At 42.9% G+C, this 15,381-nt stretch overlaps 1 protein-coding gene across 3 annotated transcripts in view; it reads left to right on the forward strand.

The window, feature by feature from the left end:
• Window positions 1–15,381, forward strand: part of ABTB3 (ankyrin repeat and BTB domain containing 3) — a 178,601-nt gene that overhangs the window by 154,770 nt on the left and 8,450 nt on the right. For 2 of the 3 annotated variants that reach the window (XM_071729122.1, XM_071729141.1), the window contains 4 exons: window positions 6,698–6,769; window positions 12,005–12,110; window positions 12,942–13,044; window positions 14,692–14,773. In XM_071729122.1, coding sequence (XP_071585223.1) covers window positions 6,698–6,769; window positions 12,005–12,110; window positions 12,942–13,044; window positions 14,692–14,773 — 363 coding nt within the window. The remainder of the gene's footprint in view (window positions 1–6,697; window positions 6,770–12,004; window positions 12,111–12,941; window positions 13,045–14,691; window positions 14,774–15,381) is intronic. The other variant, XM_071729133.1, reaches the window with a different exon arrangement.

The raw sequence follows: 15,381 nt of genomic DNA on the forward strand, positions 1-15,381 counted from the left end.
AACACACAAGATAATCACATTCACTGCTAGAACAGCTTAATACAGACACTAACAATAAGCTGGAGAGACAACAGTGGCTGATGCATAGTGGAGAAATCAAAGTCAAAAGGGTCACTGCAGTATGGCAAGAGATTTTGATCACCAAGTCAAACCAACAAGTAACTTTATCCAGCTTGTTTTACAGGACCATACAACAAAGCTAACATTCATATTTGCTTTGGATTTCTTTAACCTGTCATATGACTTTCTCTTTCCTTGATGAGGGATTTGGACTCTTAAACTTGTGGTACACAACAGGATATGTTTCTAAAATCAGCTCTATGAGTGTTTTTACTTGCAGCCTCCCCAGATTTATTCTTTCAGCTGATATTTTCTTAGCCAGACAAATCAGACTAACACAACTTTTTGAGTAAGGTACCATTGTGTATGCAAAGGGGATAATGATGGGGCAGGCAAAGAGAAGAAAATGTTTAGTGAAGGCTCGATACTTCCTTTTAAAACTTGTTACAGCCAACAGTCTTTTTTCTGCTGGTCTCCCTGGCAGTCTGTCACTCCCAAGGAAGGCTCTGTCAGTGATGGAAAGCATCAAAAGGATTTTTTTTCTTATGCACCACAGTACGTGTTGGCATGGTCTTTTAATCATTTAACTGGGAATTAAGAGACATTTCTCACTCAACTCTACATGTAACTGAAAGGAGCAAATCATTTTTAGCACCTGTAGCAATAACCTAAATAATGTGAAAAGGGAAGAGGTTCTGGTGCTTGGTACTTTAAAAGTTCCAGAATTTTAGTACAGCTAGAGAAAGCCTACGTGGATTTATTTCTTATATCCTGCTGCAAAAGAGTGCTTGGGCTGTAGTCCCAAGCAAATTTTGAGCATTTGTTCTGGCAGATTTTCTGATTTTTACTCCCTTGAGCCTTCCATTTGGGATTACTTTGTATTGGATGGAAATTTACAGAGAGTATTTGAGACAGCTTTTAGGAAATAATTCCAGAGCCTAGGATTTTTAGATTCCTTGTTCTGAACTCACTTGGGTTAATGTATTTTCATCCAGAAATTACCAGCAAGGTGCTGTTTGGTTTGAAAGCTGATACAAAACTAATCATATTGAAAACTTAACAGAGATTAAATTTAGGCCTTGTAATCCAGGATGAGGGATGTCTTTAATTTGTGTTCCCCTGGGTGATTAAAGCCAAAGCCAGTGATCATCGTTAGAGTGAGTTATTTACATAGGATTATACCTCTGGGACATGGTAGACTGGGTCTTCCTGAGTCTGGGAAACAGAAACAAGTAAGAGTGCTACCTTCTGATTGGGGTTCATTTGAAACCTAAAATGTGGAGGGGTGAAACAACTTTAATAAAACCCCACGATAAACCATACATGACAAAAAAGGAATCTGGGCTGATATTTATTCCTGCCTCTGGGCCTAGGGGAACTGCCTGTCTTCATTCTTCATGAGCATGCATGTTCACAAACACACACACAAACACTGCTTCATATTTGTAGAAAAATAATGAATCATTCTGGGACACTGTAAGGGTTTACAAATTGTCTGGAAATGGTATGAAATACTGCAGTGGTCTTGTCGAAATGGCCTCTCACAAAGCTCTCCTAAGCAGAAATGGGAACAGACTCTATGCAACCGTTTGGAAGGAATAAAATAAATTCATTTGTAGGAGAATGAGCCAATAAAAGTTCTCCCTAGTCACTCTGTAGAAGATATTGGAGGAAGCTGAGGAAAGCTGAGATTCAAAGGATCTTCTGTTCCCCTTCTCTGGAAGGACTGAGAGCAGAGACTGTTCTTTATATATACCCACAGAATGGAAATCTCCTTTAAGAGGTACAGAAGGAAGTAACCATGGTTCACATCCCTCTGCTTTGACAGCAAATTGTAGCCTCTGCATTTTGTAGATCTGTGGGGAGATTTTGTAGATCTGGGGGGAGAGGACTTTGATTTGTTCACATAGACATCCTTTTCCCTGTGGGCTGGGAACTTTGAGAGATATTACATCTTGATAAGCATCACATTCTGGCCCAGTACATTTCCTTAATGAGTTTTTTCAGGGCAAAAAGAATAAAATAAGCAACTAGGACTCATCGAGCCACTTAGCATTTCTTGGCTGATGTAAAGCAAAATGTCCCATTTGCTACATATTGTGACGCTCAGTATATTTTAATTGCATGGTAACTTGCACCTAATAGAAATGGCATTTTACATTCCTATAAATAGTTCCAACTATCCCCTAATCTCAGAACAATTTACCAATATTAATGAGTTGAGATCGGGAGGGAGATCTTATCTCTCCTCCATGAACAGGGAAACTGAGGTAATTAAACAGGCAGATTTTCAGTGTCTTGTAGAAAAACAGTCTTATCCACAGAAGCTGTGACAACCTGGGTAAGCCATACAGTAATTTGTAATTTGAGTAGTTTGGCCAGAGAAGCTTTCCAGAACTAAAAAAACTTTTTCCTTCTACTTACCACTGTTAGTCAAAATATTCATTCAGGGTCCAGTACTGTAGTCCAGTTCTGGAGTCCCCAACACTGGGGGTATAGGAGCAAGTCCAGAGAGTCATGAAGATGGTCAGAGGGCTGGAGTACCTCTCCTGTGTAGACAGGATGAGAGAGCTGGAGTTGTTAAGCCTGGAGAAGAATTATAGCAGCCTTCAAATACCTGAAGGGGGCCTACAGGAGAGCTGGAGAGGGACTTTTTATAAGTGCGTGTAGTGATAGTCCAAGGGGGAATGGCTTTAAACTGGAAGAGGGCAAATTGAGATTAGACGTTAGTAAGATTTTCTTTCCTATGAGGGTGGTGAGACACTGGCACAGGTTGCCCAGAGAAGCTGTGGCTGCCCCCTCCCTGGAAGTGTTCAAGGCCAGGTTGGATGGGGCTTTGAGCAACCTGGTCTAATGAGAGGTGCCTCTGTCCATAGCAGGGGAGCTGGAAGTAGATGATCTTTGAGGTCTCTTCCAACCTAAGCCATTCTAGGATTGTGTGATCCCAGGCCATGCAAAAAGGCCAGGTACTACAAAACTTAAAACATTGAATTAAAAATAACCAGTACCTACAAGAACACCATCGACTACCCGGAATCCCTTTTCTCTTATGTTTTTTTAAATGCCTGTTCCTAGGGTCCAGATCTGAGTCCTCTGCCACCAGCCAGCACTGGTGCTGGTGTGCTGCAGGGTGGTGGGGTGGCACTCCATTCCCATTTATGTCTTGGGACACTGACAATAGAAATAAAAATAAAATTTGGAGAAGTCCTGGTGCTGAAACACAGAATGGCAACAAAAACAGACAAATCAGGCAAAACTGGCTGAGCTGAAGTCCCTGGTTTTATTGTCTTTTCTTCAAGCTGTGAAATAAGCAGGGGAGAACAGTGAATAGATTGCACATCAGTTGTTTGCTCCTCCACTAAAGCCCTGGAGGAGGACTTCCAACAACAGAAATGAAGGTTTGATACCCAGCTCCTGGTGGCTTCCAGTGGGATGGAGCACTTTCATTTCCTTTCATGCCTTTAAATGTCTTTATCAGATGCACCATTGAGAATTGGATGGAGAGTGGAGAAGTGACAGTATTTCCATGCTGGCAAGGCAGAGCTGTGAGAAAAGGCAGAGAATGGCTCTGCACTCACTCCCCTCCTGTGGTTTCTGCTGTCATGCAGTGAGCTTGGGTCATTATCAAACCAAAGACCACAGACAAAGTACTCTGGGAGAAAGCATCATCAGTGGAAAGGATGAAGAGATTGATTTAAGGTACTTCAGAGCAAGAGAAACTCAAACCAGGAAAGCTCTGACACTACACCTGTCAGTGACGTGCTGGGGGTGAGTTTAGGCTACCAGATGAGGAGGAAAGAGTCTGCCTCTTTGGGATGGATTGAATCTCCTTGGCAGACAAGCACACAAACATGACCTGTGAGAAGTGAGAAGGTTTGGACAGGGCTGCATGAGATGAAAGCCAAAGAGACACTTCTGAGAGTTAGTAGCCCTGAGCTAAACATTAGCTGCTGCAAAGAGCAGATTTGAGTCCTCTAAAGCTAAGATGACACTGGAGAACTTGTTACAGAATAAGGATAGGAAGGTGCAGTCAAATTCCTGAATGCCAGTGTATCTGTGTTTTGATCTTTGAAAACTGGGGAACCCCCCCTAACCTTCTCACTGGAAGCTCTCCTTTGCCTCTAGATGAGGTTGACATTTGCTGGATTGAGCTGGATTTCCCTCTTGCCCCTGGTCAGAAGGGACCATATTTGCCTGAGGATTGGTTGTGCTTTAGGGCTGGCACAAAGAAAGAGATTGGACCCCCCTAAATAGAGACTTTTAAAGGAGCTTCCTGGAGGTTGCACCCAAATCTATGGGCTTGCAGTGTCCGAGGTGGGGGTTGCAGGTCAGTTCTGTTTTTGCAGGGAGGTTCTCTTGAGGATAACATGCTGAATGTGTGAGATGCTTCTTTGTCCCCTGTTTATTATAATCCTGGAGCTGTTTCATTTTGACCTTGACATTTCTACAGCCTGAAAAGGGAGAGACTCAAAACCGCAACCTTGGAATTTAAACACATCTTCGAAGTTAAACACCCTTGGAAAAAGATGGTTTTAGATTTCCACTCTGGAGATCAGTGTGAGCTTGAACTGTCATTAAAATCACCCAGCTCCATCCATGCAGATGAGCCAGCACAGTTGCACTCTTGTAGTATGAGATTATGAGCCTGTTATATCCATTGCTTTTTCTGAACACAGAAATTTAGATCAGATTGACCTTGTCCTAGTTTTTGTGAACAAGTTTTTTGGTTTTTAGTTCCAAATAATCACTCTTTTCTTCAGCATGTGTATTTAATGCACATGCTGAAGTGTAGTCTACCTGGCACTGAGGTGCTTCACTCCGGCAAAACATGGTTAAGGACTACAGATATTCTCCCTACTGTGTTGTCCAAGCCAGAATCAGCTTGAAAAGTCATGTGAGAAGTTCTTCATTGCCCTTCCTCAGTTGCATTCTGCAACTTTCTCTTTGTCCTTGCCATCAGTAACAAGGTACTTTATTTTAAAATTTAGACCACTGGTGCGGTGTTGAGGTATGCAGCTAGGCTTGTTGAAACATGGAGAAAACTGTTTTGGAAAGATGTTTCATGGAAATTTGCAATTCCTTCAGAGTTTCACAAGCTGTAAATTGCATTGCTACCTATAGGCAGCTGAAGAAAGCCACAGGGTTGCACAGACTCTTTTGGCAAAGAAGCTGTGGATGCCCCAATCCCAGAAAGTGTTCAAGGCAGAGTTAGATGGGGCTTTGAGCAATGTGATCTAGTGGAACGTATCCCTGCCTATCCAGAGGGGTCAGAACTAGGTGATCTTTAAGGTCCCTTCCAACCCAAACCATTCTATGATTACATGAAGGCTGAGATGTTTGAATACCTGCCATCAGTCTGGTACCAACAGTTACTGAGAACAAACATTCAAAACAATTCAAACAAAGCAAAAATTCAAAACAATTACCAATTTTTAAAATTCAAAAGTATTCAGGCTTGTGAGTATCTTGAGAAACCTGACCTATATAATTTAAAAGCTAAAGGACTCTTTCAGCAATGACTTCGCCACTTAGAATCCAAAAACTCTTAGAAAACTTAGAAAGCAAAGGTTTAGGGTTTTTTAAATATATCTTTTCAGAAACAGAAGCATGTAGCCTCTGTCACAGGTGCAGTAACTACTGAAAAAAATGTTAATGTCTTCAACAAACAGAAAGCAGCAGGAAAGGCTGAAACACCTGCCTTCTCTGTTGCAACAAAATGTTCAGAAGCTGAAGCTTGGAATAAGCATCCTGTTCCTTTATTGCCGTGGTGTTTCTGGATTTAATTTCTTTAAAACAAATGTCGGGAGAGGTTCCTCAGAGAATGTCAACAGTTTCAACTTGTGTGTCTGTTCTGCAAAGTCCAGGCACGGTGGTCAGCAAACATCAGCTTTCCCCCTGGGTCTGCACGTGACCTTAGAAAGTGACACTGGATGGTGAAGGAGCTAGAAAATTCCCCTTTTTTTCCCTTGCTTTGTGATGGGCTGAAATGAGTATTTAAGATGGGCTTCAGTGAAGCTCTGTCTTGCTGTCTGAAACCAGGCTACCCTTGCTCTGCTGGAAGGGCTCAGGTCAAAAGGAAGAGGTGAATCCTGTATGGCACTGGGTCATGTTCAGCTCTGAGGGGAAAGCCTTCCCTTGGGAGAATGCTGTGAATGTTTCTCCTGCCTGTAGACGCATCAGAAAAGACCCCTTGATGCTGGGTGAAATTTTACTTTCTTGTTAAACTGCTTTTCAACAGAAAGTTGAGGTTTTACTATAATGATAAGCTTAATTAGAATATTTGTTCTCTACTGAATACTTTACCTTTCTTGAAAAATTAACACCTGAAAATGGAGTATTTTGGCTGATACCTGAAATACTTTAAATGCCTTCCCACAGAGAAGGCAGACACACCAAAACCAGCATTAAAAAAAAAAACCCTGAAGACATTCCAGGATGCTCCAGTGCCCACTTAGGTGTTTCATGGAGTATTTCATGCCCTTCTGTGTGTCAGCTCGTGCCCAACCTGTGCTCATTGGTTATTTTTTGTCTGGGACTTTTAAATAATTTCTTAAGGCAGGTGTCACTGTTCTCAAGTAATTGCAGTGATCTGTTCACATTGCCTGTTGACATTTGTAGTGCTTCTGTGTCTAAACAGTTCAGAGTAACCAGGACGCAAGTTATCCACACATGTACGTCGTGCATTCTCCATGTGAGATTTGAACACCAGGTACTGAGTGGCATGTTAGTTATAGACTGTTAACCCTGTCTAATGCTTTTGTAACACAAACTAACACAGGTTTGATTTTTTTCCTACCCTTTGTCTGTCTTCTAAAATGCTTTCCTGCCAGAGGCAGGAGCCGTTTCTTCATTTACAATAAATAAATGTTGTAGATGTGACACCTGCCCTTTTCTGGGCTCTCACCCAGGGATTAGACTGTGCCCAGGGATCTGAGCTTTTTACATACAATGCACAGCTGTGATATAAAGAGCTTTTTGAAAGGGAGGCTTGGCAGCTTTCCCAGAAGCTAACTGAAGGGTTCATTTGTGCCTTACCTGTGATTAATTATTTTCTGTTTGTATTTGCAGTGGATGGACTTGAGCCCGGCACTAACAAAACCCATTTTGTTGTTTAGTTCATTGCTTCTAACTGTATCTCCAACCTCTGGGGCTTCCCTACCTTTCCAACTGTTGACTAATATTATTTATGTGTATGCTGTTCAATCATCTAGGAGTGACCCTCTAAAATGGCATTTAATCAGTTTTGAGGCAGCTGGCAAAAGTCAACTATGCAAGAGGGCCATAGTGGAAACACCTAGGCGAGGAGGTTCAGAGATATGGTAAAGTCTTACAGAGTTTGAGTGCTCAGGGCCTGGGGGTTTGCAAAAAGCTTTTCCCATCACTTCACTATCAATTCTTCATGGGAAGAGGGGAACATAAACAGAGGAATAAATCAAGAGTATCCCAATGTGTCATGGGAGAAAGTTCATGGATGAACCCATGGTCGTCGATGGGCTCAGGGTATCCTGAGACTCTGTCACTGCTGGGGCAGCAGCTGGGGACCACTTGTGAAATGGATGACTCGAAATAGTGCTTCTGCTGCTTTGTATTTAGCAGAGTGTTGCTAAATATCTCAGAATCCTTGGGAGCAGGGAGAGAAGAGATACCTTTGGGAGCACCTCTGTTCTCTGAGCAGCATGGTTTCTCTGCTTGCTGGGGAGATGTATATTGGCAGGCAGAAACCAAGACCAGAAGAGTAAGTGTGTTACTTTTCTGCCTAACATGGTGAGCTTTTGATTTTGAGGATTTGTAGTAGAGGAATTTGAGGGCCTGGCAAATTTAGGTTAAAATGCCACTAATGGAGCTGAGCTGGTTGAGAGTGACATCAATAGAAGGAAAACTCAAAGTACTGCTTGGGACTTCAGAGGCGAAGAGAAATGTTACCACTGTAGAGGGCAGCCACCTGGAGGTGGTGACGTATCTACAGGCCATTAAGGACAACTGAGGAGTCCAGAGAGATGTGGCGTGGGAATGGGGGAGAACTTCTGAATCTGAGCCAACTTTTCCACTTGGCAGTTTGGAGCACAGCCATCAAGATGACATCTTCCACAGGTACTGGAGAAAACTGGCTGTGTATTTCCCAGCTCTGTCCTGCTTGTAGGACCACATCCCAGAATAGGTATGCTGGGTTGAACTGAGTAAACTGGAATGGATCAAGCTCTCCTTAGTATGTGTCTGGAGGAGCCCTTCCTGAGTCTTGCCACAGGCCTTCATCAGATGGACATTAAGGAAAAAAATACCCCTGCATTGCCCACCCAAGTCTTCACCTCTTTTCAGATCAATCATCTCTGCTCCAGCAACTTAAAACCCCTCATCTTTTCTTCAAAAGAATTTATGAATTCCCCCTCACAGTTCAAGAGCATTCACCAGGAGTGGGGAATTCCTTTAGATCTCTGCTGAAGAATGCTTTTAAGTCAGGAGACCGCTTGTATCTACAAAGCAAACTTGCTTGCTCAACGACCAACTCTCTGTTGGAAGCACATCTCCCTCAAAAGATTCACAGTTGTTCCCTGTTCCCTCTTGCCTAACTGTAAACTACCCCATGGCTACGTAAATATTTTTATTATATCCTATGCCAAGCTTTTTTCCCCACTCCCACAGTAGTAGATGCGCATCGGCTCCCTTTGACTACAAATGCACGCCCATGTCTGAAAGGAAGCTGGACTTGCTCCAGAGCTCAGCCTCACACATCCTGGCACAATGTTTTCCAACATCAGATTGGAGCAAGAAAACAAGCTTGGGTTTGCTCCTCCAGTGTTCGCATTGCCACACAGAAGTGCTGCAGTGAGCTCTTACAGCTGTTCTTTCAGTCGGCTGGTAGGCTGAGAGGATAAATGGGGAAGAATTACCCAGCTTGGTGCTTTAACTGGGATGATTGTGGTAACCAGGGTGGCTTCTCAGCTTCCTGGCATGAGCACAGTGCAAGGGGGAAGGCTGAATAGGCTGGACATGTCCTCCTGTCTGCCAGTGCTGGTGCCCCAACTCATGGACTCAAGCAGCTCAGCTTCTCCAAGAGCAGGATTTGGCTTTAAAAAGCTTTTTTTTTCCCCAGCCATCCAGGTTCAAACAAAAGCATCCTTTTTTTTCTCTCATCTGTGCTGCCTCTTTCTCCCCGGTTTTTTTGGAAAGCCAGCAGAGACTGTGTGGGGAGCACATTCAGTACCAAAGACCTGCAAATTTGGCTGTGTGCAGAGTGGTGTGGGAGGCAAGCTTGGTCTGCTGCAATAGCTCACTTGCTCCACTCCCTGTGTCTTGGGGACAAAACTTGCTGCTGTTAATAATGACTCTAAATGAGCTCATCCTTCAGCTTTCTAGCAGAACAGATTTCTTGGTCTTTCAGTGTCGTGTGTTTTAAGTATTTAATGTTATCAACAGAAGGCAAAGGTCTCCAACCTCCTCTCTACCAAATGAGAGTGGTGTCCTGCGTTGGAGCTCTGAAGCTCTGCAGTGCATTGAGCCACCATCTGTTTGATGGCCCTGCTTTCTTTGATGCACCCATCCTAGGCTCTCTTTTCTCTGTTCTATGTCTTAGGTTCTGTGTCTTATATGAACATATCGAGCTCACCAGATCTTAGTCTACACCACATTTCTCACAAGCTTGTGGGCAATCAGTGTCAAGGTGGCTTTATGTGGGATTGTGCCTGCAGGCACAATGGATGCAGGCTTTATAATGGGATTGTGCCCAGAGAGCTGGCAGCACCTCACTTGTGTAGAGAGGTTCCCGTGGGGTGGTCTGCATGTGTGGCCCATCCATCATGTTGGTTGGATTTAGGAGCAGGGATCTCCTTCTCACACCTCTATGACGGGTATTCCATTCTTCCCTGGTTGTCTGCAGCTGGATGTCCTGATACCTGGTGCTGTGGCTTGGACCTTAGCGTGAAACTTTCAGCTTCTCACGAAGTGCTGAAAGGTTGATATTCAGACTTCCCAACAACCCATTCCCATAGGAATTCCTGAAAGGAGGAGATGCATTGCCTTTATTGATGTAATTTGTGTTTTCACAAAGCTACTGCCCAGGCACCGCTGTGGCTGGAACTGGTGAGTTCACGGACCCACTAGAACCACAGTGACAGACAGGACCAGAGGCTCTCCTCCTCAGTGCAGTTACTCTGCTTTTATTCACTCTGAGTAAAGGTGAGCATTGCTCTTCCAATTATGCCTCTCCTCTCCGGAAGCTTCCCTCTTCTCTCAACCACAGAATACATCTCCTGTTTTATTTGCAGACTTTCTTAGAGTCTGCTGGATCCAACTGGGAGCTGCCCTGCTGGTAATCAGCATCCCCCTGGACGTGCTCCTCCCTGGCTGACTCAGTCGGCCGCAGCACTTCGGCGCAGCCCTTCCAAGCAGAGAGGCAATTGCTCTTTCTGTCTTGTCTGTCTAGAGCTCTTCCCCCAAGCCCTCCCGGTGGCTGAGTCACTTCCTCCTTTAAATCTGGCCTTAAATCTTCCTTTTCTCTTCTCCCTGTGATTCACTACCTTTTTGAAGCGCTTTGCAGAGCTCTGACTGGAAGGTGCTGAACAGAGGAGATGCTCCCTGTGTGAGACAGCCTCCTTTTCTCAGAGCCACACCAGTGAGCCCCTCTCCGAGGACTGGTCCCTGTGCCATGCTAAATGGTGTCTCTTAGTATCAGTATTTCTCTATCTTAGCATTTCTTTCTGTGCCACATCTGACGTAGTAACAGGAGCCAAATCCTGCCTGCGGGCGAGCGCATGTCATTTCCTTTGACATCAGCGTGTGCCTGTGAGAGCACAGCTCTACCCTTTCCCACCCCATTTGATTAGATGCAGTAAGGGAGTCATTGCAGGATCTCTGCCACTCCTCCTTGTCCCTCGTGGGATTTAAGAAGCACTGCTGGTAGAACTGATCCGGAATGTGCTCAGAGAAAAGGAAAGCGTCAGTTTCTGCTCTGTAAGCCTGGAGGTATTTTTTAGTGTAGCATCTGTCTCCTCAAATTTTTATATTAAGGTTTTTTTTTCCTTAGCCTTGGACCCTCTCATGTCTAAGTGCTTTCCCTTTCACAGTTTCCTGCTGTGAAAGGGAATCACCAACCAACAAGGTAGTTAAAAGTTGTCATGAATTGACTGTGTGACATCATTGAATTTGGCTAGACCTGCTCTGGTTATCAGCAAAGTGTGGGATAAAATTTGCCAAAGCTTTAAAATCTTTGCTTTTGGCTGTGGCTACTTCACTATCCTTGCAGCTTAGGAGTACAAATATCCAAGTTGCTTAGGTGCTTTAGAAAGCATCTTGTGGGTGCCTTGCCCCCAGAATCTGAGCAGAAATGGGTAAGGTTGTGGACCAGACTTGGTTGGCTTCCTCAGGACACTGGTGCTCTGGCCAGTGCCAGAGTTGTACGAGCACATTAATGAAATATTTGGGACTGAATGAGGAGATTCAGTGGCAGACTGTGATGCTTCAGTCACTCTGTAAGGGAGGGTCTATTTGTGAGACTGTTGCACTTGGGAATGCATGCAGACTGTGCCATGAAATCTGTCTGGAGCTCTGGTTTTCTAAAAAGTGACCAATGACCATTTTCTAAAGAATGGCAAAAAGTAATTTTCCACTACACTAAGTTTGCAAATAAAAGGAAATTGCTATTGTCAAGGGGCTTTGTTTCTACAGAGGGGACAGGAGCTATGGAGTTTGTTAGTAAAAGAAGAGCTCTGCTCCAAGGAGAGGACTTTTCATACTAATTGATTCCTACAGGAGATACAGCAATCAAGTAAATGAAAATTGCAGTTTCGAACAAATACTGATAAGCTCTGATTTTTAATAAAGCTTTAGCAATCACATTCTTCAGCTTCAAAACAGGCAGCTCTTGAGAACAAGGTAACATCTCCTTTGCATACTGATTGTACCTTGCATACTAAGCTTACATTGCATATATTTGTTTTCTTTTGTGTAGAACGAAGTCATCAGCCAGCAGCTCTCTGTCATTTTCACTCATTGCTATGGACCCTACCCTATTCCTAAACTCGTTGAAATTAAACGCAAGCAGACCTCTCGCCTAGGTAAGTGGGACTTGAAGATACTTGGTTCTCCAAGGAGAGCTGTGGAAAGTTTGTGTTGCTGGCTTGGGAGATGGGGGGGAGGCAGGTCAGAGAAAAAACAAGTCAGAGAGAACAAGTTTCAAAGGCAGAACTAGAAAAAGAAACGGCCCCAAACTTAGCCTGTCCTGAAACTCCCACTGAAATCAGAAGGCTTAGACTGGGACTGTAAATCTGCAAAGTCTGTGTTGCTGACTAGGCTGGGATCTGAGCCTGGGCCTGGAGCAAAGAAGTCTGTCCACATTTCAAACCACTGCATCTGGCTGCAGGTGATGCCATGGTGCCAAAGCTCTCCCAAACCTGCTGTGAAACTTGGGTTGTTTTAATGTGACCGAGTGAAGACCCGAGTGATTTTCCAGAACATTTTTCAGGAGACCAAAGCAATATTCTTACCCTTGGCAAGAAGACTTCTCCACACAGGGAGAGGGGTGTAATAGGGTACAAATGTGCTTAGGGCCCTCCAGCATCCATTCAGCTGCAGTTTGCTTTGGGTAGCAGAGCCGGGAGGCTGTGCCAGCTCCACACAGTGGGGACAGGGGGCTGTTGTCTCAGCAAAGGTCATCACAAACTTCAAAGCTTTGAATTCCCTCAGTCTGAACTCCACGTGGCTGTCTGGAAGGGTTCTGTCTCAGGCTGTCCAAAATAGCTCTATGGGCTTTACTCATTAAAAACAATATCCTTTTACACAATTGTCCTCTTTTCTCAAAACAGGAAAACGCTCTGTACGTTCGTGACCGCTTTCAAACTGAAGTTACTGTTTGGGGTTTTTTCTTCTTCTTTTTTTTGTCATTCTAGATCCTCATTTTCTTAACAACAAAGAGATGTCAGATGTTACATTTCTGGTGGAAGGGAGACCGTTTTACGCTCATAGAGTGTTGCTGTTTACTGCATCACCAAGGTAAAATAAATGTCTAGTTTTTAGCAAAAATAGAATTGGACTTCGTGGTTTTGGTTTTTTTGCTGCTCTTAAGATTCTGTGAGGGCTGATGGTTCAATCTTCAAGTTCTTCTTAAGGAGCAAATCTCAACAGCTTGTTTCTGGTCAATCTGCAGGATGTTTAACAAGTTCTCCCATCGCTAGATTCTCACTCAGCAAATGATCCATGCTCCTGGCCAGACATCTGCCTTCATTCCACTGAGGCACATTTGCATGGAGCTCGTTGCTGCATCCAGCTCTTAATCTAATAATCATTTATCCCCTAAGTGGCTGAATCCTGCCTTTCATCAGTGTAGGCAGTCTCCAGGCAATACAAGTTGCTATCACACAATTCATTGACAGCATTTGATGCTTTTAAAATAAAATCAAATAACTATAAAATGTATCATGCTGTCTCCAAAGGCATTATTTAGGGTCTGTTTGTTCCCTGTGCTCAGAAGGCTGGACGTAGGTTGTCAACCCTAATGTTGCTCATAAAACTTATTTTTCCACAGCTTTGTAATTCAAGGTGTCTTTTTAAACAAAATTTAAACAAAATTAGCTGGGCTTTAAGATGAAGGAAGGGCAAGCCACCAAGTTTAGGTAGCTTGAGCAATGTGGGAATTGATGCTACATGTGCTGCCAACCCACAGCATAAAGCAACTTCAGTACCTGACTCTGCCTTCATTTAAGAAATGGATATTTTGGTTTAGGACATATTGGTAGAGGTACAAACTTTAAACCTACCAAACTTTAAACCTACTAATATTTGTTCAAAATAGAGTTTGACATAAGCAAATGCAAATAAGTCATTATCCATATTTTAATTAACAAGATACAGTTGTGATGTGGAAAAGGTTACTGCCAAGCAAAGAGAAGAAAAATTTTGCACTACTGCTAGAAGGTCAGATAAATTATCAAAAAGAGGAAGTACAAGGTTAGATGTTTCTGACGGTGCTTTTCCCATTTTCACCTTCTCATCAAATGGGAATATCTAGTTTTGAGAAATAGATTACTAAATATGTATATGTCTCACATAAATCTGCAAATACTAACATAAAATGTGGGTTGTTTCTTTTTCCTGAAACTTACCTCTGAATTTCAGGTTTTGATAATCACAGAACAGCAACCTATCCAATTTTCTCTCCTTCCCATTCTTACTCAAGTGTATTAAACCTGTGGAGAAGAGTTTTAGTGGAGTTGTTTGAATTTTTTGTTGCAAAACATTTTTTTTAATGGTATAATGGGCATAGGCCAAAATTTTATCTCCTTAAAAAAAGGTGCTGTGTGGTTTTTAAATGTTGTAGGTCTTCCTAAAAAAAAAAAAAAAGATGAATTTTTGTTTAATGAAATGCATCATTAAAGTGCCTGAATTTCTCATACACTTTGAAACTTTTGAAAAATACAGATAAAATCACAACAGAAAAAACAAGTGAAATCTTCTAAAAGAGAGGCTTCCTTTTGGTTTGAATTTTATTTCATGTCAGTGTCTAAATCTTGATGCTTTTCAGTGACAAATCCATTCATTTCAGTGTACTGTTTTTGCAAGAGCTGATGCTGTCCTTCCACTTTGCCATACTTTTTCAGAGGTAATTGGGCTGGTATTTCAATTTCACTCCTTTTTATTTAGGTTTAAAGCATTGCTGTCTAGCAAGCCCTCATCTGATAGTACTTGTATTGAGATCAACTATGTGAAGTACCCCATCTTTCAGGTAAAGTCAGTGCTTACATTGAATTTGAATGGAACATGTGACAGGAACATCATATGTGCCTTGTCCAAATTAGTACCTATGTATTTGGGGAACATGTAGCTCTGAGAAGTGGTTTTATGAGCAGGGGCTTCACCTGCATTCATACACTAAGCTGCAGAGTGCTGTTGATTGGAAGCTTGGAAGAGACACAGTTCATTCCCTTCCTTAGCAGTATTGTTGAATCAATTTTTTTTCCATGAAAAACACAGAGCTTGCTTTCTGTATCTGCAGCATATATGTGCTATATATGCTTCCCTTTATTTTACAGTCAGAGCTCAGACAGTTCCACCTATCAGCTGTTAATAATTCCCAGCTGCCTACAATAACTTTAGGCTTGTTGGAAGATCACTGCAGAGGGATCTTAGCTGGCTCCTGTTACAGTGCAAAGCCTCCCCACTCCTTCTCATCATCCATGCATGCCCACACAGAGCTGGGTGAAGGTGGGGGTGCCATTGCCAGGGAAGGAACAAGGGAATAACCATTATATAGGCTGTATTTTCCTGAATCAATACTGTACTGAAGATACTGGAAAATACATTGAAAATTCAGAATTAATTTATCAGCTTCCT

The sequence above is a fragment of the Heliangelus exortis genome, chromosome 1 (assembly GCF_036169615.1).
Source record: "Heliangelus exortis chromosome 1, bHelExo1.hap1, whole genome shotgun sequence".
Lineage (NCBI taxonomy): Eukaryota > Metazoa > Chordata > Aves > Apodiformes > Trochilidae > Heliangelus > Heliangelus exortis.